The 25,968-nt window shown below is 44.4% G+C and overlaps 2 protein-coding genes across 2 annotated transcripts in view; one reads left to right on the forward strand and one right to left on the reverse strand.

Annotated features, from left to right (window-relative positions):
• Window positions 1–1,687: 1,687 nt before the first annotated feature.
• On the reverse strand, window positions 1,688–22,049 carry LOC115327493 (cytochrome b-c1 complex subunit 2, mitochondrial). Its single transcript, XM_029988550.4, has 13 exons — window positions 21,793–22,049; window positions 21,205–21,282; window positions 20,173–20,322; window positions 20,013–20,077; window positions 19,833–19,889; window positions 17,234–17,358; window positions 15,670–15,767; window positions 13,996–14,146; window positions 10,571–10,773; window positions 7,322–7,402; window positions 6,167–6,240; window positions 3,287–3,440; window positions 1,688–1,992 (listed from the first exon to the last, which is right to left on the reverse strand). Exons 1-13 carry the CDS (start codon window positions 21,835–21,837, stop codon window positions 1,906–1,908), a joined length of 1,368 nt encoding a protein of 455 aa, XP_029844410.2. The 5' UTR covers window positions 21,838–22,049; the 3' UTR covers window positions 1,688–1,905.
• Window positions 22,050–22,329: 280 nt separating this feature from the next.
• Window positions 22,330–25,968, forward strand: part of LOC8023135 (85/88 kDa calcium-independent phospholipase A2) — a 29,983-nt gene continuing 26,344 nt past the window's right edge. The window contains exons 1-3 of the mRNA XM_029988555.4: window positions 22,330–22,423; window positions 22,921–23,008; window positions 25,065–25,231. Coding sequence (XP_029844415.3) covers window positions 22,943–23,008; window positions 25,065–25,231 — 233 coding nt within the window. The 5' untranslated portion in view covers window positions 22,330–22,423; window positions 22,921–22,942. The remainder of the gene's footprint in view (window positions 22,424–22,920; window positions 23,009–25,064; window positions 25,232–25,968) is intronic.

A 25,968-nucleotide genomic window follows, 5' to 3' on the forward strand; every position in this document is an offset into this window, starting at 1 on the left:
GTAGTAGTGCGGCACCACAGGGCCTCGGGTATGGGCCAATGGCCTTTCTGTGGTGCCGCAACCCTCCAGGGTTGAATAAAGATATTATTATTATTATATTAACGAATAGAACCGAAGGCGAATCGCTCCTATTGGGATCGCGAAAACTAGGAGCCGTTTTCGCGCTTCACACTGATGACGTCACCTCGCTCTATGAGACAGTTCATGCTTTTTTTACATTAAAAAGAACCTACACATGAAAGCAGAAAAGTACAAAACAAAGACAGTCTCCAAGTGTGACAGTGGCTTAAATCTGGGCTGTGGTCTGGGCAGTCATTTTGGTTTCAAGTCGAAAAATATTGTGTTGCTTGTATGTTTAGAGTGCCTTGATGTTGGTACGCCTCTACGGGTGACCGGTGTCTTAGCTGCAGATGATAAATTTAGCCAGTGCAGTACCTCGTTACCGCGCACCACAAACGCGTGCCGGTACGAAACTCATCCAGGTCGAAACGGGCAGGTGATGGGGATCGAACCGGGAGGAGGTTCTGCAGCGCAAGCTTTCGCTCCACGCTCTGAGCATCCATGCTGAGACGCCCACTCGGCCATCGATCTCCCCTTATTTCTTTTGTTTCCGTTTAAGGGATTCCGCCTGCTTTTATTCGCCTTAAAATTAATAAAAAAAAAAATGAATGATAATTTTTTTTAGGCTAAAAACACCACTAGGTGGAATGCACTGCCCTCCACAAGCACACACGTCCAGGACATTGGTGGCTTGTCAAATATTTCCGTGCAGCTCGAGTACACCTGTGCTATGCTAATCGACTAAGCTATCATGTCAACCAGTAGAACTTTTTACACACAAGATAGCAAATTTTTCATAAAAACGGTCATTACTAAATTGACATAAATTTATGAAAATCAAAGATAGTCTTCATATAATAAAAGACATAGCAGTTACGAGCAGATAGATTCCTCCAGACAGCTACCTGACCAACTTGGTTGCATCAGCTGCTGAAGTTATTTTTCAAGCCAAGCAGAAACTATGTCCGAAGACTCCGAGGCAATGCCCTAAATATTTATCCATGCATTCATCCCGGCGTAAACGTTTTACTATTTTATACCAGCAGATGTTCAATTGGGTGTGGTTTTTTTTAACTTGCACAGAAAACATTTGCATGAAAGACACCAACTTGAAGCTGTACAAGCACATACACCCAGGTACATGTGCCGTCCAGCAAACATCCGTAACACATAGTAGGCGGACCTACAATTATTAGATGACTGATGATGATGATGATTGTGATGGGTTTAGCGGCACAACACCAACAGAGGTCCTACTGTGCTAAGCTATATTTATTTCCCAATGACGAGGCAACGCTATAGGTTAAAAGTTACAAAGTGGTGTAAATGGACGTTACACAACAAGATGTTTCAGACAACTCCCTAGTCCGTGTCACCAGTTGTGTGCAGTGCAGGCAAAGGCGACGCCAGGCAGAGAGAAAAGGTGAGCAGTAGGAAGGTGGGATGGGAGAGAAAGGGAGAGCACTAGAAACATTAGAGAGGAGAGAAGGTTTCTCTCCTCCTCTCCAGCCTTTTCAGTGCTTGCCCTTTCTCCCCTTGCCCGGTGTTGCCTTCGCCTATACTGCACACAACTAGTGACACAGAGTATAGATGTTACGCGTGGGTAAAAAAACGACAAGGAACGGAGTTTGAGCCCGCAGTGCAGGATAAGCAAGTTCTTTATTGTACCTCTTTTTGTGCAGCCTGGCCATCTTCTCATGTGCGCTCTCCGTCTTAAATAAAAAAAAAAAAAGGCAGGAAAAGCAACAACGATGCACGTGGCCCACACAGCAGACGGCAACAAACAGACTACGTCTGCATCCAACTAGCTTTCGAGAGAAGCCCCCTACGTGGCGGGACGCGGTCTTAGACGAGCTCGTCCACGTGGGGCGTCTTGTGAAGCCGTCCGACGGCGGCCATTGCCGGCTTGGCCTTGGAGACTCGAGCGGCCACCTGCAAAACAATCGAGTCGTTGCTGCTGAGATGAGGCTCGAGGCTGCTTCCAACATTGCGACTGCTTACGGTTGTCTGCCTTAAAGCCTCTTACGACGGGAGAACACAGTGGCGCCATATAATGGGTAGCCGTGGAAGGCAGTTTCCGTATCCCAAATCGGTTAGAAAAGTAAATAGTTGTTGTACGTGTGAGTGGCATCTTGATTGTATATTATGCATTTTATATTCGCGAGCGTTTTCCGATGGGATTGGATGAGCGAGTCACTTTGCTTGTCTGTGTCGCGTTGCAGCAAGGCGCTGCCGAGATTTTGAACTGTGTATAACGGCACTTTTTTCTTTTTTTCAAATATGTACAGTTTTACTCCTGCTATCGCCTCCACGAGGTGAGCAGTATTAATAAATAAATAAATAAATAAATAATAAATAAATATTCCCCATTTTTTTGCCGCATCATTCTTTCTTTCTTGGCTCCTAAAACTTCTGACAATGTTATAAACAACCATTTCTCACAAACGATCGTACATTTGATCTCGCAAATTCCGCAAAACCTTTGCTCTCATGAAATGCAGTTCTGGGGCCACTTCATAAACGGCGCCAGCGTGGCAGCGTGGTCTCTCGTCGCAAGCAAATGCAAGTGCATGAACGAGATTTTAGTAGTACTCTGCTGTAAGACAAAAGTAGACAATCATTTTTGCAACTGTTGAGTGGTATCTGGGGAGCGCCGTGACGGGAAGGTGTGATCGTGAACAAAGCTCGTTCTAACTCGAGTCACTTGGCCAGGCAAACTGCAGGCCCATTTGTCTATTACACCATACATTTGTTGGATCACAGAACTCGGTTGAGCGGGTGGCCGTTCTCCAGAAAGGTGCATCTCTTACGCCATAAAACATTGGTGCCCACGATTGTCGGGCGAGGAGTCGCAAATGACGATTGAAGCAAAAAGCGGTTAAAGTGCAGGAAAGCCGGTGGAAGTTACCTGCCACGCATTTCTAAAGTGGACGAGACAATAAAGGGATGGACGACGTCTCGAACTCTGCTGCCGCATTTATTTCGTACGTGCCTCGAACTGTCCACATCTTTAAATTCGCCAGAGACTGGGGTTCTCAAATCTTTTCTTATCTCGAGGAACCCTCATTTGCCTCGAATGGCGGCCGACGGCGACGGCCGACGCCGCTCAAGCCGGAAACGGGCACCTAGGAGCTGCGCTCTAAAATTTTTGGGGGGTGTCAGTGTCCCTTTAAACCTTTCGGTTTCTTTCGGTCAAGAGAGGAAATGGCCGCCCGGCGTCACTCACGGAGGCCACGTCCTGGGTGGTGATGGCGTCGATGGACCTCTCCACCTCCGAGGGGTCCCAGGCCTGCCCAAAGAGCGACGTCTGCAGACCCATCTCAAGCGCCACGTTGGTCTGGTCCTCACGCTTAAACAGCAGTGCCGCCTTCAGCCTCGTCCTGGAAAAATTCAAACAAGAACAAAAGCATCGGTAACGGCTTTATATTCTCCGGACTACAGCCCTCACCCAGCGTGTAATCCGCAGGGGAAAATTTCGGATGAAGAGAAAGGGATTTTCCTTAGATAGTACGCACCTCATGCATCGCCTACACATAAAAATTCTCCTACAAAGGACGCCTTTAAAAATAACCACTTTATTAGTGCACAAAAAAGCTTGTATCATACAGAAATCACTGTTAACATAATCTGTTATTCACAAATTTCATCGCGTCTTTCGTAACGATCAATCTTGGAAGAAACTAGTCACGTGCGAATAGTGGATTTTGAGTTCAAAACGAATTTGAAGCAAATAGCGATTTCGGCCGAACATTTTTTTAATCAAATATTGAGTTGTTTTTCGAAGCTTTTCACTACCGTGCACAACACTTAACAAAATTTGGCTCAACTTGTAAAACTTGTTCCTAATTTCTCACTTGTCCACGTCTACGCTCAGTTAAATTTAATATAGCTATATTTATGAACTGAGGCATGTAAACAACAATATGGTTGAAGTTATCCTAACCGAGGGAGTTTAGAAATCCACTTGCCATCTGCAAATATAATTTCTTTAATTTCAAATAGGAAAAACAAAAAAACAAGCTCAAATGATGAGCGTGGGTTGTTGAGACATTGCTGCCTCACTTATACTCTGGCATAACTGGCACCGTCGAGCGCGCTTTTCACGGGTGCTTTTCACAAAGCACCTGTGCACTTGCGAGGAAACAATACCTGCAGAGCCCGCGAGCTCCGCAGCTATTGCTTCCCCGTCAGTGCACAGGTGCTTGGTAAAAAGTGCACTCAACAGGGCTAACTGACAGCGATCGACACCTGGGAAACAATTAACCCCTTGTCTACCATACCGAGTGCCATAAAGCCTAACCATGAGTGACTCGCATTTCAGTTTCGGCGCTTGTTTAGCGCCCTCTCTGACAGATGGCAAAGCCACCCATGTTGCTCCATTTATCTCGAATAGTTTGCTCGTTCGTTTTGCTGCTTGGCAGAGAAAGAATGCTCCACTCAGCCAAGAAAGAACAAGCAGTCGCTTGTGAGCGTTCACGCAAAAACAATGTGGCTTTTGCTTGGAAGTCCGCTTTAGCTGACAAAGAAATAGAAGACCTTCTTTTTGAAAGGAATTAGTGCTCAGGCATATCCTTCAGCCTTTCTGATTTTTAGGAATCGGAATGTGAATCCTGCAAGCATTGCATCAACTTTGGCGTCTGCACGTCAGTGGGACTCTGACCAGAAGTCCCGATTTAGAGCAAGATGTGACACCTGGAAATCGAGGAAATGTTTTTGTCTTATTTTAACGCAAGCGGCCCATTTAAAATAAAGTATTGCTGTGCGTATGCAAGGGGTTAATGTCGCAGTTCATCTCGAAGCAAATATCCAATAGCCTATTATTTAAAGGTACAATTCGAAAATCTAAATATTTGAGCAACACTAGAAAAAACAAATTTTCGCATAGTCCGCAGCACCTAAAATTTTAACTTTTGAACATGTATAGTCCACGGATTGTTTTTGAGTTATACAAACACGTATACATTGCCCGACGAAAAATTTAAACATGGTTTTTCGGCCCGCAAAAATAAACTATGCACTGCAGAAAGCTGAAACTCCGTGAGAATGTGACGCTAGCGGTAGCGACAAAATCCGAAGGTTAGAGAACATGACCTTACCTGGATCAAAAGACGAGAGAAAAACAAAATGTATCCATGAGCCGACGTCCCCCTAGCCGAACACTCGTCGAGCCGATAGATTACATCGTGGGCACCGGTAGCATTAATTGCAGCAAACAAAAACTTGTCGGCGAGAAAGACTATATTGTTTCCCTTCTTTCTGACAATCTCTTACACAAAAAAAATGCTACAAGTGCCCACAATGTCAATTCTTGGTTTGATGAACGTTAGGCTCAGGTGGACCTCGGCTCGTAGAAAAATTTTGTTTGCCTCTCGTATCTTTTGACCTAGGCAACGTCATGTTCCGTTACTTTCGCATTCTGCCACCATCGCTATCGTCACATTCTCATCAAGCTCCAGCTTTCTGTGTTGCACAATTATTTCTGCGGGCCAAAAACCGCATTTAATTTTCTCAATTAACCCAGGTATTCTGTGGCAACTCAATATTCCCCCCCCTCCCACCCAAACAAGAACCAACAAACAAAGACATTAAAGTTTTCAACTGACAACATACACAGCTGCCATCTGGCATTAAAAACATCCCTCGCACAACGAAAAAAGCTGCTTGCTGTCGCTGGATGGATGGTAGGAGCGTCCCGAAAGACTTTGAGGGTTCCCGTCTACTTTACTGCGTCATTTCAGTTAACGTCTAACCTTAACATCTTTGTAGGGCGAAAAAGCTTTCAAGATTGGGAAATCAGCATTTAATTCCCACCATTCTGGGAATCACTCCTAATGCAAACAAAGTAGACGCGCTATTTACAGAGACTCGAGGGAATGCACACTGCAACAATACCTACATCGCATTTGGAGATACAATAGTCCTCGTTATAATGAAATCACTCCTAAAGTCCCACGGATGCAACAAAACTATTTTTCCCCCTCGTTTATTTCCACTAGTTAAAGCCAAAAGAATAAATAGAAAACGAAAATATTCTCTCTGCCAGCTTGCTCAAGCAGCCTTTTCCCTCCTAGCCTTATATATTTTTTTCTTCTAAGATGCGACATACTTTCCGTCCTGAACGTCCTTGTCGCTGATCTTCTGAGCAGTTGTTCGCACCTGAGTCATCACGGCCTTGGTGAGCTGGGCGGGGAAAGAGTGACAGACGCATGCATCACTCACCAAACTCACCAAGCTCCGAAAAAATAAACTAGGTATTGCCAAAAGCTCATTCTCTGACCAAATGTAGTGCTGCAATTAAAAGCCTAGAAATATAAGACAATTTGTAATTTAGAAAAGTGAGGGTCATTAATTTTGTTTGCCAGCCTCTCAGTACACTGATCTTTTTTATTTATTTTTTTATTTATTCAAGTTTTACAGTTTATGTAAATGAGCCACAAAAACTGATATTGGTTGCAAAGCTTGACCCGCTTAATCCAACAAAACACATGAAATTACACATTATTATGAAGCATTTGCCGTATCCTATCGAAACAGCACAACCACAATATCCTTAACGAAAGGACAGTGAGTGCGGAGGCGAGTTTGTGGTAAGTCTAAGCTCGTTATAACAGACCTTGATTTTGACCAAGATTTCGGTTTGTTGTAAAAGGAGTATGTGGTATGCAGATATGAAGTTGAGTCAATAGTGCGTAGAGGAAAACCAACCAAACTTCACAAATCATTTCTATCCAAACGTCTGTCATAACCAGGTCTGTTGTAATGAGCTTAATCTTATTCTGTAAAACCTAAGACTGTGTCTTTTTCCTTTCCCTTTGTCCACTCCAAAATTGTTTCTTTTTCTCGCTGCAGTTACAGGTTTCACACAATGATTAGCAATATAATACACGGAAAAGAAAGCGTATTCAATCACATTTGACAAAAAAATAAGTTACCATATGACACTCTGGCATCATTTGAAAGTTCAAATGACACAACCACCTGCACATACTATACCACGTCAACAGGAAACGCAGGTGATGGTATAAGATTGTGTTTCACTGTAAGCCACGTGGCAATGCAACAATGCCCATTTATTGCAGTCATACAGTTAGCCAATTATCTCAATAATTCAAACAAACTTAAATTTGGGTATAACCCCATCAACTTTGATTTGCAGACCCGTCAGCCCTGAATTTACCAACTTGTCAACCTGACTTTTACAGGCCAGTCAACTTGAATTTACACAACCATCAACTTGAATTTACGGAGCTGACCGCATTACCTTGTCCATTTCGTTGGGATGTCCAGCCACTGTGACGCCAAAGAGCCCCGTGTCGCTGTAGCTGATGTTGAGTGCCGAAACCTGCCAGACAAAAAAAAAAGGCCTTTGGGGGAAAGCGCTTGCTTTTTGTGAAAGACCAGAGATTATAACTTTAAGGGGGGGACACTGCCCAGAAAAAAAAAATTCTGCAAAAAACGTTGATTTTGAAAAATTACATATTTACCTCCACCAACATCTAGAGAGTATTCCCAGAAATTTTCACTTGTTTACACTGCATAGTTAATTTTTTATAAATTATTTTCTGTCCACCGAAGCTAAAGAAAAGGTAGGGTTTGGAGCACTTTTAACACATTTTTCTCCGTTCTTTGGTATAAATTCCATTTTAGTCAATCTATCGTTTGATAATGGCAATCAATACAGGGAAGGCTCGTTCATCACTTTTCCTGACTGAAATTTAACAAGGAGTGCGGCTATGGCATTTTTTTGTCACTTTATGGATGTCTTTTATAAAAAAATGTTGACTGTGTCCAAGACACAGAAGACCAAAAAGTTTACCAATTTTGCAGAAGTGAAAATTGATAGAAATAAATTACTTTTTACAAAAAAAAAAGGAAAGCCGTTTACAACTCCCTGTAACGCCGAATTGGAGCGCAGCTCTTGAGGAGGAGGAGGGAAGGGTACTGGGGGGGGTCACGTCACCTGCGGGTAGTCACGTGACCTCAGGGGGGGGGGGGGGGGTTTCAGACGATAGATTAACTAAACAATGTAGGCGTGTTGCTGATAGAAGCTGCTCTAATTTCCTTCCCACTTAGCCAACAGACTTCCAATTTTGTTATGCATTCTCTAGCATGACCACCAGCCTACCCTGTAAATTTCATTAATTTTAAGACAAGGGTTCAAAAGTTGACACTCCCAGGGAGTGTCCCCCCTTAAGACGGATTTTGATCGCTTGCCCTAGTTTGACATCCACTGCCAAACTTTGAATGTTTTGAACAAGCACAAATTGTGCGACATGCAGAAAAAAGTCGAGTTTGTAAAATGAATATAACTAGAGTCAGGGATAGGCAGTATTTCAAATACAAGTATTTGAAATACGTATTTCAAATACTTTGTGTATTTCATATTTGTATTTAATTACAAATTGGGTAATGTATTTGACGTGTGTATTTAAATACTGAAACGTGGGGTATTTCAAATACAATTGTAATTAAATACAATTTTGTGGGCGAAAATACATCCCTCAAATTTATTGTCACTGTCCAGAGCAGGAAGAAAACTACGTTCTGCACCGAATGCAGTGTCTCTCAATCAAGCACAAGCGTTTAGTGACTTTGTGATTACGGTGCTATTCCAGGGCAAGAATAGTGACGAAATCAACGTTCACAGGCTGACTGGCTAAATAAGTTGCAGGTGCGTTGCAGGTGCGCTGAAGTCGCTGACGCACATTTTGAGGAATGTATTTGGAAAAGTATTTGGAGAACCCCATATACATTTGGTTGTATTTGTATTTTGTACTTAAATGCTTTTTTGGAAATGTAATTAGATTTGTAATTAAATACAATTTTGACGAATTATTTTGTTTTTGTATTTCGATACATATTTGCATGTATTTTGCCCATCCCTGACTAGAGTGCTTGGCTGGAGGGCTTTTGTGCTTTCCTAACATGTAACTAGAAAGGAGGAAACTCAGTCCTTTCTGCCAGGATCACTTCCCAGACTCACTGCTTTCAGACGAGAAAGAGGAACAAGGAGTGTGAGGAAGATGGAAGAGGATGCAGGGGAAGGATTTTCTGCCAGATGGCGAACGATTTTACATATTGGCCTCTATTGTCAGTCGGTGTGTATTACGCAGATCTTCAACGACTATAGTGGATGACCGTGTTAACTCAAATGCGAAAGCATTTACAGTAAAACCTCGTTATAACAAAATGGGATATAACAAACTAATGGATATAACAAAGCAATCATAATTCCCCTTGCTTGTATAGTTGGAAGAAATGGACATTGGCTATAACAAACTAATGGTTATAACGAAATAATTATGACCGCTCCTTCAACTTCTTTATAACGAGGTTTTACTGTATAGTCCGTTTCACTTTATGTGCAACACAAGCCAAAGTTACATACACAAGCATGTTTCCCCAAAAGGTGCTTACGCTGCACGAGCGCACATGCTTGGCAGGGACGCCGAATCTAAATTCAAAATACAGTGCAATCCACTTATAACAATAATGAGAAAACCTGAAATTTCAATTGTTATAACCGATTATCGTTGTATCTGGAGTAGAATCTGATCATTTCTAGACTAGAAACTCTAGAAAATGATCGTTATAAGCGTTACATCGTTATATGTGGTATCGCAATAAGTGGACCACACTGTAGTTATTGAAAAACGGCGAATGAAGGTGATGCCAAAGCCAACGCTCAAATTTTTCTGCGCTCTCTACCGGGGTGACGTCACACGTTGTAAAACTTGCAAGTCGAGCAGGCAGCCTAAAAAACACTGCATCTTGTGGATGCTTTATCATTCAGCAGGCACGACCTTAATCAGAATTCATTTCACACCATCAAGACCTCGTAACCCATCAGAAACAAGCTGTAATGCCTCCGTATAGCCCCATATAGTACAACGTCTGACGTCACATTTTCAGTGTTGCCAGTTAAGCTTCACAAACCAAATTTGAAAAAAAAAAAAAAAAAAATTACTGCAGTTTGTAATTTCGGTTGCTAGTGCAGACATGTCTAGTAATGTGCTGAACCAATTTTCAGTGAAATCAGCAACTATCAATATCTTGCCAGAGCTCCTCTTTAAAGTTAAACGGAGTTAGTGACGAATTGCTTTTGTCTATCGCAGGGGTTCTCAAACTGGGTTCCGGGGAACACAGGGGTTCCACGAGCTGGTCTCATGGGTTTCGCGAACACCCAAATTGCAACCCCCCCCCCTCCCCCAATCCCCCCCTACCCCTCCCCTGCCGCAGGCTGCACGGCAGGACCATGCAAAGCGCCTTCATCTCACTTTGTACTGACATCGCGATTGATATGGTGGGGATATATGGGAAGCAACACAAGCAAAATTGTCTACAATTGTATATCTGTTGCTTCTCGGTCGGCAAATAGGGGGGGGGGGGGGGGGGGGGGGGGCGAGGGTTCTGCGATAGTTTTTGAGGCTTCCTGGGGTTCCGTGAGACCAAAAAGTTTGAGAACCCCTGGTCTAGAAGTCTGCGGTGGAGTGAGAGTGTGACCGCTCACCGCAAAAGGGTGCTCGGCGACCTTGGCGGCCGCGTCTCCCAGCTTGGTGGCCGCGGAGGCGCTGTACGGCACCCTGGGCCCCGTGCCCAGGATGTGCTGGAGGACGCCCAGGGCCAGGCACTCCTTGGCATTCTTGGCGCTCGCCCCCTCCACCACAATGGCCGCCGCCGTATGGGACGAGCCAAACTCGTGACGCACCTCGCCTGCACGTTTGTGAGAAGGGACACTACAGTCAAACCCGTTTATAACAAACAGCCAAGAAACGCTATGATCAGTTCCATATAGCAAGTAATTCGATATAGCAAAAATCATTTAAAGCAAACAAACTTCCACAATGCATTCGCTGTAAGGCAAGAGCTTCTCTTTCTTTCTCATCTCTTCGCTTCCACCTTGTAACACCTGCTAAAAAGTGTTTTTTTTTTTTTTTTTTTTTGCTTGAGTGCAGAGTGTGTTTTTTTAGCTTATTTCCCCTTCTGAATCGCTTCTCTTCATGGGCAACAGTTTTGGGATGAAGTGTTTTTCTTACTTTTTGCAAGTGCGTGCAAGTGTATTTTTTTTAGCTTTCTCCAGTTTCTGAATCGCTTCTCTTCGCTCAATTTTGTTCGCAACTTGAGCTTTTCGAATTTTCTTTCTTTCCCACTTTTTTTATGAGGCGGGGGAACGGACAGGCTAGGAGACAATTGTTTGCACGTTTTGGAAGCCTTCCCGGGGTAGAAAAAGTTCGATATAGCCAATATGTTGTTTGTTATAAAAAGTACTTTTTACATACATTTTCAGTTAAATTTTCCGCGAGTTCGATATCGACAATAATTCGCTGTACGTGGGTTCGTTCTAAACAGGTTTCGCTGTACGTTGACCGCTGTGACGCTCAAGGGTCTATAGTAATCGACACACTTGAATCCCCAGGCTTTTTAACATCTTTTATACTTTCCATAACTAGATATGTGGATCTGAGCACTGATCACGAAGGACTCAAAGTAGTTCGCATGTTCACATCTTCAGATGTTTCCGGGTTTCTCGCCATAAAAGTGCTGTTAGGCACTTTTATTTCCTTATTAGAAGCGTACCTTAACAGCACTTATTTCCTTTGACAATCAACTTTATTTACAGAAGAAAGGCATATGCATTGGTTCATGTGTAGCCCCTATACTATGCAACATTTTTTTAGCAGCAATTGATCGGACGCTTGATGTTTGTAGAGTGTTTAGATACGTGGATGATTTTTTAATTGTTTTTAAAAAGCAGACTTCTCTGACGTACACTGATGGTGTAAATGAGGTTTTACACGTTTTTAGACGCCATGGCAAAGGCTTGTCTTTTACACATGAGCTGCCCAACCAGGGCAGCCTTCAGTTTTTAGACTTGAACCTTTTGTTCTTGGAAGAACACGTTTGTTCGATGTATTCCCCGCGGTCTCGAAAGGAACTCTTGCCGTATGACTCAGACCATTCAAAGGTAGTTAAAAGAGGAATTGCTAAGCTTTGCCTCGAGTCCGCCCTCAGAAAGTCGTGTGCTCACAGGATACAGGCTAGCTTTAGCAACCAATTGGCTCGGCTATTGTCAGCGGGCTTCTCTGATTCGGTCTTGAGGAGTGTGGCGGAAACCATATTGCAAAGAGTGAAGGGACACATTGCTGGAAAAAGGATGCAGTCAACACTGAGGAATGTGAGGCCTGAAGCGGTACCATACGTGCACAAACTCTCGCATAACCTCAAGAAGGTTGCGAACAGACATGGGGTACCAATTGTGTTTACAGCTCCGACAGAACTCGGCCAACTCTGCCCTCGCATTACTGGAGAAAGCAGACAGAAGCGAGGATGCAGCACAAAGCATGCCAGGCCGTTTGTTGGTTGCAAAACAGAAGTCGTCTATCAAATCCCGCTCACGTGTGGGAAGACATACGTGGGGCAAACGGGAAGGTGTGCCAACGACCGTCTCAGGGAGCATGCTCAAAATTTAAAGACTAATGAAAGGGCACATTTGCCTGCACACTGCAGAAACTGTAAGTGTGAGCCACGTTTTTCTGACACAGCAATTTTGGGTAGAAGTAAGGGACAAAAAGCACGTGAGCTGTTGGAAGCCTTCTTTATCAAAAAGAAAGGCGACCAATGTGTGAGCGATACCTCGATAAGTTTGTATAATGCTGAAAAACGCTTCCTTCACAAGTTTCTGTGACGACCGTGTGATAGCAGTCTTGGGTAGTAACGCGTTACTATTAACGCGTTACTGTAATTTCGTTACTTTTTGGTAACTGGTAACTGTAACGAGTTACTTTTTTAAAATGTAACTTGTAATTGTAGTTCTATTACTTTTTTTCTGAGGTAACGATGAAAGTAACGACGTTACTTTCATCGTTACCTTTGACCTGTCGTTCTGTCGTTACTTTTCGGTGTTTTATGAATTATATATCACTGATCGAGTACAATTTAGATTTTCCTTGCACTTTCCAAATAGTCTATTCCGACATTTCGAGTGTCCAGTTGGCCTTTCACAAACCTGTGAATACGTTCTTTTTCACGAGTCACGACCCGAATATAGCCACGTGTAGATATCATGAGAAAAAATCTTGTTATCTTTACGCACGCGCTTGAACTTTGTGACTGAACACTTACATCTTAGTGTCTTGAAGCACTATCTATTCAGTGGTTTTTCCTTTTTCTATAAAAACGCTTTTTAATCCGGTGAATCAACCACGAAACAACAGTACACGCGGAGGGCACTGCGTATGTTCCGTATTTCGATTAGCGCCAGTACTCCACACTGCGCATGTTTCGTATTTTGATTTGCGTGGCGAGGAAATTTTCAAACAATAATTTCGAGAAGCAACTTCTGCTAAGTTATAATGTGAAGTAAAAAGCGTACTGTTTAATTTTATGCAAAAAAACTTGGTGAGGGGCGTTTTCTAGTTTTTCCTATTTTTTGCGTTATAAAAAAGTAACTGAAAAGTAACGTCGTTACTTTTTAAAAGTAACTGTTACTGTAACGAGTTACTTTTTTGTTGCGGTAACTGTAACGGTAACTTCGCTACTTTTTTCTGAAAGTAACTGTAACTGTAACGAATTACTTTTTAAAAGTAACTTACCCAAGACTGTGTGATAGTGACTTGACGCATGCGTGGACGTATTGTAGTTGACGATATATCTGTATGTTTTCTAAAGGTTTCCTCAATACAATTGTAAGTTGCGCTCGTGTTTGTTTCTCTCTCTTGTGTTCGTCTTTTTTTGAGCAAAACCATATATCCAAACGTTCACCAACTCGCCCAACAACAAACTATTTTACAGTACATGATTCCCATTTTTAATGTGCATGTTTCTAACTTGATTTTGCGTTTCCTTTTGTTTTTCTGTTTTGTCACACTAGGCTTCACCTGCTATAATGCTTCGGTGCTGCAGGTTGTTTTTGTAAATAAAAGAACGGACACATACTGCCAGCAAACTTGGAGGGCAGGAACTCTGCACCGGGGTCCGATCTCAGCTCCAGATGCTTCAGCGCATGAACCAGGCGGTCTCCCTCGGCGCCAACCGCGGCCAGCACCACCCGCGGACCGGTCACGTGGTTCTTGGTGAACTCCGCCAGCTGGGAAAGACAAGGAGATGTTAGATGACGGATGCACCCTTACCTGAAAGAGCACCTGCAATAGGCCCAGTTCAAGCATACACCACAGTCAGAGTTCTTCCCAGGAATCTTGGAGACGTGGACATCTGACTAGTTCTAGGTTGTGAAGGGGAGGAGGAGTAAGAGGGGGGGGGGGGGATTGCTGAAACTTTTGGAGCTCTTGGCACTTTCTTTACCACACAACTTTGACCTTGTTCGTGTGTCTTCCAGTTCTGTTGCATAGTGCAACACGAGCCTGCCACACGTGACAGTCTGGGCCACTGTGCATTTTAAAAATCAGCATTGTCTTGTCCAACGGAGGCAAAGTATAGAGATGGGCTGGATGTAGTAGAGATAGGCTTTCAGTCAATGCTGAGTCAGCGCTGTTCCTAGTATCGATTTAGAGCCTACACTGTATCTGTGAACCGCAGAGTTACAAGAGAGCTACACTAGGGGGGCAGCACTCTCTTCTCTCGTCATTAAACCCTAACAACAATCCTTCGTCCATCCATGTTACACAACACTTGTTCACGTGGTGGCAGTTTCTGGATGCCTACACCTTGTTTCGTTGTACATCGGAGCATGGTCGAAGGCACACAGATTAAAGCTGCAAGAAGACTGTAGTACCTGTGGTTGACTGGTTTTCCAGGTGATTACATAAAGATTGAAAGACAACGTACGTTGCGACATTGAACTTTAGGCAACGCCCGATTAGTTTTGTCCGTCAATGGTTTCGGTCGCGCTCCGACTTACGAAGGAACAAAGTCTGGAGGCACTTGCTTATCAGTGGGGCGGCCTATTTTAGGTTGATACAACTTTAGGAGGCCCTAGTAATATTGTTTTGGCCCGTCACAACCAGTTTTAGTGAGCAAAACAAAAAGCACCTCCTGCGCCTTTTGGCAGGCATGTAGGCAAAAGCTGGCGACAGTCATACACTTGTGACCTCAAGAGCAAAGAAAGTTTTGTGCATTGTTAATACGCTGCGTAATTCTTACAAGATTTGAATGTTAGAGAAAAGGGCAATGCAACTGAAACACTTTGATAAACTAAGAATTAAAGACCCCACAGAAATACTTTAATGGACCTTTTTCCAGTAAGTGTCTGCGCACGCGCACACCCTTTCCACTTGACCTTGACCACCCTTTCGCCATTTTTGGGGGGCACTGTCTTCTTGCGACACTAATCTGTTCCTATGGGAGAAGGCGAGTCCGGTTGCCCTCCATTTGTAGTAGGCGGCGAAACCGTCATGGGGCACTCCTTACTGGAAAAAGGTCCATTCGACGCATTAAGGGGCCATTACTAATGCGCTGCAAAGTTCCGTACGTTTTTTACTCTGGTTCTCGACATTGAAATAAGTACAGAAACCCTGAGCAACACTATGGCCGAAGGGACCCTGCTTCCAAGTGCAGTTTCTGCAGTGGCTCTGGTTAGATCTATCTAAATCTGCAGTGGCTCTGGTTAGATCTATCTATGTAGACAGGAAGTTCCAGTCCCTCCACACTCACCGCCCTGGGGGTGTGCTTGCCCACCATAAAGTCCTCGATGAAGAGGGAGTTGCCGAGGCCTCCGCGGAACGCGGCAGCGTGCAGGGCCTCCATGAGCACTGGACAATGAGGGACAGTCGTTCAAAATAAAAAAACCCGGTGATCCGGGGAAGCTTGACCAACAAAAGAAACATTCACGCTCAAACTGTTGTTTACGACTGCTCGCTTATGAGTGCAATTTATTTTCAATCACCTTTAAGTGCTTGATTTACGCCTGTATGGAATGAACACAGACACCTAATTTTAACATCTAAGAGATAAACACCGATTTGCAACGATTAACTACATAGAAAATCTCTTATGCTTTTTCAAGTTTTCTGCCGATACCTTGTTGCCAATCGTTTTCCATGTGGTCCCCGACTTCAAACTATAATTTGGTGCTTTTTCTTAGTGTACTCTAATGGCAGGTAGCCACACTTTTTTTTACTCATAATGCCTTTGAACATAAAGCTTTCTGTGCCACTCTTATTGTATTCTTTGCACGGGATGATAGTATTTATTTATTTAAACGCCTTCAGCGCCACCAAAATTACAGAGAGAATTGGGTATGACGAGGAATAAAGAGAAGCATTGATGAATGGGCTTGGTGGTTGCAATTTTAACGGGTAACAAGCGTCGCAGGGGCAGAAACAGAGTACAAGACGGAAGACAAACACAGTGCCGTTTGTCCTCTACTTCGTCCGTGGCCCAGTGCCGTTTGTTACCCATCACTCCTGACGGCTCAAATGAGTAAAGAATGTTAATAGCACTATTAAGCGATAGATCATTACCAATACAGAGTATGGAAGCCACAAGGTGGTTTCACTCCAGAGATGTTTTCGGGTCAAATACTCTAAACTTTATCTTTGTGAGTCACAAATTTGCGCCACTCGTATAATATTGCGAGAGATAAACCCCCCGAATATGTTTTCCTTTGGTCACAAGTGTGTGAGCATATAACCCCAACTTGCAAAATCTTGTGCCCGTGAAATATTCCCGAAAACCACACTTTGCCCAATGCGCGAAATGCTGAGCCTCCAAAGATAGAAAGTCGTTTACAGTAACTGGTAAAATGATTTGAGCTACATTTAACTATACCCACTCTCAACCGACAGTCAATGAATGGCGAAACAGAGAATGGTTGAATAAAAAGTCGTACGGGTTAGCGATATATTTTGTGAAAAAAATATAAAGGAGCTTTACGGCCGAGAGAACGGTAAGTGGGAATGAGCCGACTTTTGTATAGACCGTGCTTGAGGTGCAAGGACTTACCGTAATATCTCGAGAGACAGCCCACCAAAGAATTGAAAACAAACCGGGTGAAAATGAGTGAGCTAACTTTCAGTGTACAATAAAAAAAGTTAAAAATAGCAAATCGTTCCAAAAATAGGGGGCGGGATCTTTTGCGGTTGGAGCACATCTCGCAATATTACGGTAGGTTCCTGGAATAAACCGAGCTAAGTAAAGACTCGGAAGAAATGCAAAGCCGTCAAGACAGAAGAAGGCTCCCAGGGCGCCAGAGCGCCCCGTCGTCGCCTTCACCCACCGGCCTCCTGGTTCTGCCTGTAGATGGCAAGGTCTAGCTTCATGGTGGGGGCTGCGTCGTCCACCTCCCAGTGCTTGAACGCCGGGCACAGCGCCACCTCCGTCGCAAACTTGAAGGCGGTGCCCCTGCACGTGCGGCAGGGTCTCGTCAGGGCACGGGCCTGGACGTTTCTCGAGCTCACTCGATTGAAAACAATTTCCCTCCAGTGTTTCCTCCAAGAAAGTGTGACAAAATGCCGCGGAAACCATCACAAAGTGTGGAACACGCACTGCAGGGGATAATCTGTACAAGAGGGTAGTAAATTGAGAAGAACAATATTTTGAATGCACCCCAACAGGAATTGAACCCACGACACCACAATTGTCAGCTCTACATTTTACCACCGCTCCAATTAACTGGATAAACACAAAGCTAGTTGGCTGTCTCTACCACGAAGGCCTCCATTAGCTATTTAGACGCCTAACGCCGACGTTACAGCATTTGGCATTTGTGTTCAAATGGTTTATGGGAGGAAACAAGAAATACAAGACGTGCTCAACAAAACATAAAAAAGGAAAAAGTTTGAAATAAACGTCTTTTTTGGAATAAACCTGCTATAACTAAAGAAAAAAATTGCAACATCCACCACATAACCCGAAGAATATACCACAGAAACATATTCCATGTGTACCGACTACATCTGTAAGGGTCAAGATAAATTGAGCATTTTCTTAAAAAACATATACAGGGGAAAAAAAAGATTTGAACAGCCTGAATGGAAAAAGAATACCATAAAACTACTTTACAATGAAAAACTTTTTTTTTTTTTAAAGCTATATTCACGGCGCGAGACAATTTTTTGTTAAGTGAGGTCTAACAGTCCTCCTTTCCACTTTTCTCTCTCGCCCCTGTGCACTCTGCGGGGAAGAGAGGTAAGCCGCTTGAATTGGCTCGGCTACTCGGCTGAAAAACGTATGCAAGCCTCGTGAAACTCCCGCTCAACTTCGGTGCACGCTGTGTTGTTGGGTTCCTGTGCTGGCAGTGGTAGCCTTGGCAGTCTGCGTCTTTTGCAAAGGATCCGGAACTTAAGCGTAGACTTCTTGACTGCATTAAGCAGCTAGGGCTCCGCCCCTACGAGGACCTCCCTGTGGAAAACTGCGAGGCCAGCGATGTGCCTACGGAGAGCGGTGTGCTTGCAGGTTGCAGCTCCTGCTCCAGTTGTACAAGTCAAAACGGAAGTGACGATTTTCTTAGACTTGTTTCTTGAATATCAAAATATTTTGTTAAAGATAGAAGTGCAACAAAAGAACAAAGATTAATAAGTAACTTTTAAAGCCCATAGAAAGCTCGCAATAAAAAATTGCAGTGGCTTAGCTCGGCTATGCCAGGATCTACGTGGCGTGAGCGGTCGGGCACGTCGCTCAGCCTCCTGGCGACGCCGCTTTGCTAGACGTTCCTCCCTTTGCTCCGGTGTCTCCGCAGCACGTTCAGCCTTCTTCTGTTCGTTCTTCCTACGCTCAATCGCTAATTGCCAGGCAACTACTTTGGGATCCGATGAGTTAAGCTTCTTCGCTCTTCTGCGCCGCTGAGCAGCAATTTCGCTCTCCTTCTCCAAGGCTATACCACACTGGCAAATGCCCCGCTATATGTATACCCCACTGATACCTTTGCGCATGCGCACAAAATGAGAGGTGCTATCAAGCGGCTCTAGTGCAGCGTCAGACTTGGCTACTGTGCAACGGAGGCGCACAGCTGGGCACGCGGCGGCGCCAGTGTGTCTGCCGCGGCTATGATGTCACTCCTCTGGAATGCGCAGACCGGCGAGGTGCGCGGCGGCTCCGGCGCCACAGCTGGGTGCTGTGTGACGTCACTGCTTCTCACGCATGCGCAGCACGGCTCTCCAGGAGCCACGCGAAACTGCTCAACCTCGGACAGTGTAGCTTATGCTACAAAAGTGCAAGCACCATGAAACATTAGCTGCACTTTTCCGCGATCTCCCGCGGAAGCCAACTACAAATTTGCTTAGCGCCGTAAATATAGCTCTCAAATTTTTTTTTCTTTTTACGCTGTAAATTAATTTTACGATTTTTTAAAATTTTTTATAGACTTTAAAAAGAAAATCTGTTTCCTTTGCATATGACCTTTAAAACATTGATACGTCTCGGTCACACGCACCTTTAACAGCCACTGAACAGTTCTCTTAAAAGGACACAAAACTACTAATAGTCGTTCTCTTTTAGTGCTTGGACATGAACTGTTCCTGCGTTCAGGCTCTGCATTCGCATGTGCATCCATCCAGCAGATGCATTGACGCCATGGTGACGATAACCATAGCACACAGATTTTACCGGGGGGAAGGAGACGGCAATGTGGCGAGATCAGGTGTGCACTTGGGTTCTTTCATAGTGCGTTTACAATGAATGGAACGTGAACAAAAGAGATTGCAATAAAGACTTAGTGCAGATGACTGATTTTCTCCACTGCCTAATACTGTGATGAGTCGTACGCAAAAAGCACGTTTTTCTGGCAATCCGGTTGTCGTTTTTTGCCCCCTGGATTGTCAGTCCAAAGCATCACACTGCCAGAGAAAGGAATAAAGAGAACAATATACTCGACTTACACCTCATTGCGGTTGCACTCCAGGGTGTAGATAAGATGTTCTCGGGTTGTGGTGGCCCTGCCGATAGAAATGCACCAGCACGACGATTTAACAAGAGGCATCGAGGGCATGCAAAGGCGATGTCGAGCGCTTCTAAATAATCACGATTACTAAAACGAGCCAATAACAAACAGGACTCACGTCAAGTTAGCACCGAGGTACTCTATGTTCTTGGTGATGGCAAACTTGGAGCAGTTCTTGGTTGCCTGCATTGCAGAAAAGTACAGTAAACTTGTTGGACCGTGCATGCAGAAACAAGATGGCCGACGGCCGATACAAGATGGCGGAGTGGTCGGCTTACCAGTCCTGCGGCGTTCCGGAGGGTGTGTGTTATTCCCAGGTTGCTGCCGTCCTCATAACGGGCGCCCCCCTTCACGATGATGGCGAGGCGTGTCACGGGCGAGTAGTTCTCCAGCGATGTGACAACCAGCCCACTGGGAAGAGTGGTCATCTGAAACGGACGTTTAATCGCCACCGTTAGATCAAAGCAGCATTCGAATGAAACGTCTGTAACATTATGCATCTAAAAATGGCAGGGGGCTACAGGCGGTAACAGAACACGGCAAATCGTAAGCGAAAGACAAATTTTTCTAAACGTTTTTCACCTTTTTTTTTTTTTCTACAATGCATTACGTTGGTGTTTTACCGCAAAGTACGCTAGAAAAGAAGTAGGTGCAGACCTTACAAGCAATGTTTTGTTGTTTATTTTTGCGTATTAAGGTGTGGCCAGCAATATGGGCCCACTGGGACCGCCCACTAGGATTACTGATGCTTCCAAGTCTACATGCTGACAGCAAACAACAAAATGTTAAATTAATGTTGTGTGCACACACCCTATTGTGTCATTTTCAGAAGCAGACGACGGGTTTGTAACAGAGCAGACGACAGCCATTTTGTTACCAATTCAATGCCACATTCAAGTTACGAAGGTTATAACACAACCTGGCATCACAGCTCACTGAAACTTGACCAACAAACAAACAGACAAATTTCGTTTTCTCACAGAAATAATGCAAGGTGCTTGCACTACGCTCACAGACTGCATTTATTTAATGAATGAGGTTTTGGCAAGGGCGTGTGGTAAGGAAGAATCTCACAGTGCACAAATGGAAGCCTTATGTTAACGCACATCTAAACATAAAGAAAATTATTATTTTGACTGTCCAGATAAAGCAACACACAGAAAACAAAACACCATTTGGGGTTCCCCCCCCCCCCCCCCCCCCCATCATTGCCATCCATCAACATTTTCTTCCAGGAACACACACACTAATCCATCAACACATACGAACTATCATAGTCAACTTCTCATGGATGTATAGAGCGTACTTACCTCTACATCCTGCTTGGGCAGGGCTTCGAAGTGGGCTACCGATGCTTTGGGAGCCACTCTCACCGAATATGCACGGCACTGCAAATCAAGAATTGAAGGCTCGTAAAGAGTTCCTAGTCCAGCGGTTCGTTACAGCCCCCTAGATGAAAAGGGGGCTTCTGCTTTTTTTGGAATGTATCTGGAAAAGCCAAGAAATGCCATAGAATGTTATAGCAATGAGCTGCTAGTGAGGAAAAAATTTGAGCAAAATCGACAACTGTGTAGCACGCGATGGGCATCGCCAGGCGTGTAACACCAATGGTAAGGTGGAGCAATTTAAGGACGCATACAAAGCCGACATCAGACTTTGCATGGTCAACTTGAGATACTAGCCTGTCCTAGTCGCTCCTTTTAAAAATTACACAGGATAGTTTGTGCAGAGTAAAAGTGACCCTGCGTAACCTTCACGGGCCGAACCGGACATATCGCCACACCGCAATCTCAGTTTTCGGTGTACGATGTGCAAGCCCTAGCGAAAATAGCGAATCTATGGGAGCGTACTTGTACAGAACACGCGAGGTAAACTAGAAAATAGATCTAAAACGTTACCGCATGGTGTTTTAGAGGAGAAATTCGGGCGATCTTGGACGCCATGGCAACTCCAACGAGAAGGAAGATGTCGGCCCCCGACGTTAGGAAGTATAAACCAATAGACAACAAAATTTACATTCAAAAATAATATTTGTATGGTAGCTAGCGCTACCTATCAACTTTGGTAATTTACACACAAAAATAAAATTGTTATTTATAGATTTACGTGAATGCCGTATTCACAATTTTAAATTTTTATATTTTCTTTACAGATTGTTTTTTTTTTTGGCAGGTTATGCTATGGGGAAGATAATATTATGAGCTTCAATGTTTGGGGATTTACGCTTTCCAGAAAATCACGGACGCTTAAAAATAAATTAATGCAATAATATAAATTATTTAAGCGTAATAAAAAATTTTTTAAGAATAATTTAGGTTTGCAATTGAAGGACAGCATCGCAGCATCCTAAACGCAAATAAACGCCTACCAGAAACAACGCCACAAACCCTAAAACAGCGGGCAGGGGGCAGCAGCGTCGGAACGCCAGTCAAATGTATGTATTTCCCGGGGTTGTTATGGCTTTTCCCCGTAATTTCCCCGTACTTTCAATTCATTCTTAGTGTCTGAATGAACCAGCAGAAGTCCGACGTAGGTTTCGGCATTATTCACTCACTCCCGGGCCCTAAAGGGCCTCATGAACCCGTTGTACTGTTCGACAGAAGACCGCATCAGAATAGCGCATCACCGTACGCTTTGCAGTGGAACAGTTTTTGTTTTCGAAATTTGAGCTCGTATAATTTATTAAAAACGCCGTCCTGAGATTTAGGGTTCTAGAGGTAGTATATTATTTATTGCGATAACTTTCAGAGGCTTAAAGACAGGCCGAAGTCTTGAATCGTGCGGTGTTTATCTTCTCCCATTGACGGTTCGCGCGTCGCAGTATGGTGCCCAATTTGTTTCGCTTTTAATTCGTTTCGGTTTCGTCAATGTCATGACGCGCACTGTTTCATTTCGTTAGAATGGACAACTTAGAGGTCACGCGAGGAGAATGCATCGACGGAAGCATTGCAGAGCACTAACGTTTTGATCCTATTTAATGCATTTAAATTCGTTCGCTCGTATAATAAACCAGAAAACAATTGCAGCATCGGCGCCCCGCCACCAGCCATGGCCTTTCTGCGCGGATTTCTCGAAAATCTACGATCCACGCGGCTAGAGCCCGAACCACACAAGGTATTTATTGCGTTAATCTGTGCACAATCTGGAAACCCCTTGTTATGCACTTGCAACAAGCATTCTAATGTCAATTTGATCACTCGATTTTTTAAAATTAATGTAAAAGGTGCAGAACAATTTCATACAACCAATGTCGAAATTAAATAATAATGGATTTGGTAGATGAGGCGAGAAGAGTCGTCATTCAACTTGCACAAGTCTGTCACAGCATGCTCCAACATTGATGTCGACTAGCAATATTGTCTGACTATGCGGAGCGCAAGTTTGTCTGCGCTGCTTGCACACGGGTGCGATGATGTGAAAATGCCAAGCTGTTATTGGCTGATTGAAAAAAATGATGGGTAGACCTTGAGGCATCTAGCATTGAGGTCTACCTTCTATCCTTTCAATTAAAGCCAATCAGAGCTTGACATTGTTCTAACTTCTCAGCAACTCCTGCGCAATTGAAGCAGACAACTTGCTCTTTGCATCGTCATCTACCCTCTGAGTGTAAATAAAATGAGCATTGGTAGCCGAATAAAATTAAGTGATAGTGTAGTATTTTGTTTATGTTGGCGTGCGGCGGGCTAGTACAGCGAGCCCGAGCACTGCGCTATTCGTTAAAAATACAGGAGTCCTGTTTCTACCTCCGACCTGGTCTGACGTGTTATTCTTTCCTCGGTGTGCCCGCTTGGTCCCGGGCCACTGCCTTCTCACTGTCCCGCGCGCCACGCCATGCAAGCCTTCCCATTTCCTCGCAGTCCTTCCGAGGCTCTGGCCTAATACTTATAGCTTTGCAATGTCCCTACCCACAGTTTTATAGTGGCGATTCGTGACCACTACATTTTGGTGACAAGGATGGGATATTGCAAAGCTAAAAAATAAGCCAGAGTTTCGGTCGGAAGGCCTGTGAAGGTGAGCAAAATCCCTGAACTCCGTGGCACCAGTCTTCTTTTCCGCACGAGCCCCCATTGTGCTATGAGCCATTCTAGTCAATCCATCCGCCGACCGGGACCATACACACAGTTCACAATAGGAGTGTATCACCCTGAAACAAACATCTGACACTTCAGATACTATGTGAACAAAAAAATACTACAAAAACACCTAAGCACCTCTTATGAGTTGTGAATGCGAAAGCATGAATATTGTTCTTCCGCTGCCTTAGTTCGTCTGCGGCATACTGGTGTGGGCGGCCACGTTTCGCTACTGCCGAGCTTGCGGCCAATGGCTGAGCACGCGCTCTCGTGAAGTGGCTGCACCGCGCTGAGTTTGGTAGATTGTACTGATTTACGAGGACTTGTGCCAGCTGCACCCCACCTGACCTAAAATAAAACATAGACAAAGCAAGCAGGTGTTCTAAAATGCGGCTTGGGCGCATTGGAACACAGAGGGGCGTGGGGCACGCCCACCAAAGGGCAACATAAAGAACATAAGAGAATGTGCGATGATGAGGCAGCTTCCATTGGTTAAGGTTGGGGGAAACAAACATACATGGGTGCATTTGGGGGATAAACGCCGGAGGTGCGCAAGGAGCGGACAAACTTGTCCGTCGCATAATCCATTTCTTTTTACAATAGACCACAGCAGACACCATGAGCCAATCCAATGCGGTGCGGGTTTCACGCGACTTTCGGGAGGAGTGCGGCGGCGTGCAGGCCGTGTAGTCGCGTGCTACATTCACGGCGCTGGATTGTCTAGAATGGCTTGTAGCATCTACTGGTTCATCCTAATAAGATGAAATGAATTGTACCTATCATTCGGTGGCTTGTTGCCATAGGCCAGCGTCTGCTCTGTTCCATGGGCACCGCCATGTTTGTTCACGCTGACGCCATGACACAGTAGGGGGCTGCGATTTTTTGCAAGACTACTGTAGTCGCAAAAACTTGCAAGAACGTGAGAAATGCGTAGTCACAAAGCTCTAAGAGCAACGTCGATGCCAAGGGTGCTGTAAAAAGCAAGAATTTTGTTTTATGCGCCTCTCTTTACAGGAGCCTACATTTGAGATGATTATTTCCCCTTTTTATCACTGGGGCTAGGATTTCGGGGTCTATATAAAGTCTACCCGCCGCAGGTGCTTGAGGTGAAGCCCGACGAGTACGCCCTGTGCAACATCCTGGCTCGTGAGGACTCCTTGGTGCTGTACCAGTACGCCGTGAGCACGCCGGAGAGCGCAGAGTCTGGCTCGTACGACGTCGTGTTGCACAAGGATGTCACCCGGTCTCCACACGCCGCCTTCAGGTGACTCCAAAGCAAACTTGCCACGTGCATATTCAATAAACCGGGCATTTCTGCCAAGGCTCGCAAGTTCCTCAAAAGGTCGGCGATGCGAAAATGCGCACGATAAAAATGTTGTCCGAATTTCGCATTGCTGGCCCTGTGCGTGCTGCACGTAACTTTAGCGAGCGTGCGCGCTTTCTATGTGTTCCTAGTCATTCTAAAATTGACTGATTTAGGGGTTTTCAATGACAGTCCGGAGCAGCTCTGAAGAATTAAACTCTTCAAACTTGTTTATAGACGCTTTTGACACTTCAGACTCGCAGAGATGCGGTTGAAACTTTTGCGACATGACCCTTTGGTTGCCTAAGGAACCATATATGTGTTTAGACTCTCTGTGGCTTATTTACTTTTTGACACTCCAGTGGGGGAACCTTGTTTTAGCTTTTCCTAACTTTTGGAGATCTGGGATTCACTTCCAAAACTTGTAGGACCTCTGCAGCTTTGCGAGACTCCTCAAAGTGAGGCTTAAGATGCTTCTTATCTCAAGACCGATCAGACTTTCAGACCTTGCGAGACTTGTTGAGCTTAGTGCAATAGCTATAGTCCCTCAAGACCCATATTTTAGACATTTTGGGCCCTTGAGGGTTTCCGAGATTCCTCAATGCCGCAGTACCAGGAGGCAGAAAGCAGCGCAAAAAGATACGACGGACAAAGAATTAGAAAGGATAAGACCTAGTGCTAGATCTCGTTCTTCGTAG

The sequence above is a fragment of the Ixodes scapularis genome, unplaced genomic scaffold, assembly GCF_016920785.2.
Source record: "Ixodes scapularis isolate PalLabHiFi unplaced genomic scaffold, ASM1692078v2 PGA_scaffold6__148_contigs__length_123643588, whole genome shotgun sequence".
In the NCBI taxonomy this organism is placed as follows: domain Eukaryota; kingdom Metazoa; phylum Arthropoda; class Arachnida; order Ixodida; family Ixodidae; genus Ixodes; species Ixodes scapularis.

Bases quoted from the DNA above. Each gene is read 5' to 3' on its own strand.
- LOC115327493 (XM_029988550.4), bottom strand. From the start codon at position 21,837: ATGGCGTCCAAGATCGCCCGAATTTCTCCTCTAAAACACCATGCG. The intron at 20,323-21,204 runs GTAAGTACGCTC...CGTCCGTTTCAG, and splicing joins TGCCCAAGCAGGATGTAGAG to ATGACCACTCTTCCCAGTGG. The intron at 10,774-13,995 runs GTATGTGTCCGT...ACAAACGTGCAG, and splicing joins GCCCTCCAAGTTTGCTGGCA to GCGAGGTGCGTCACGAGTTT.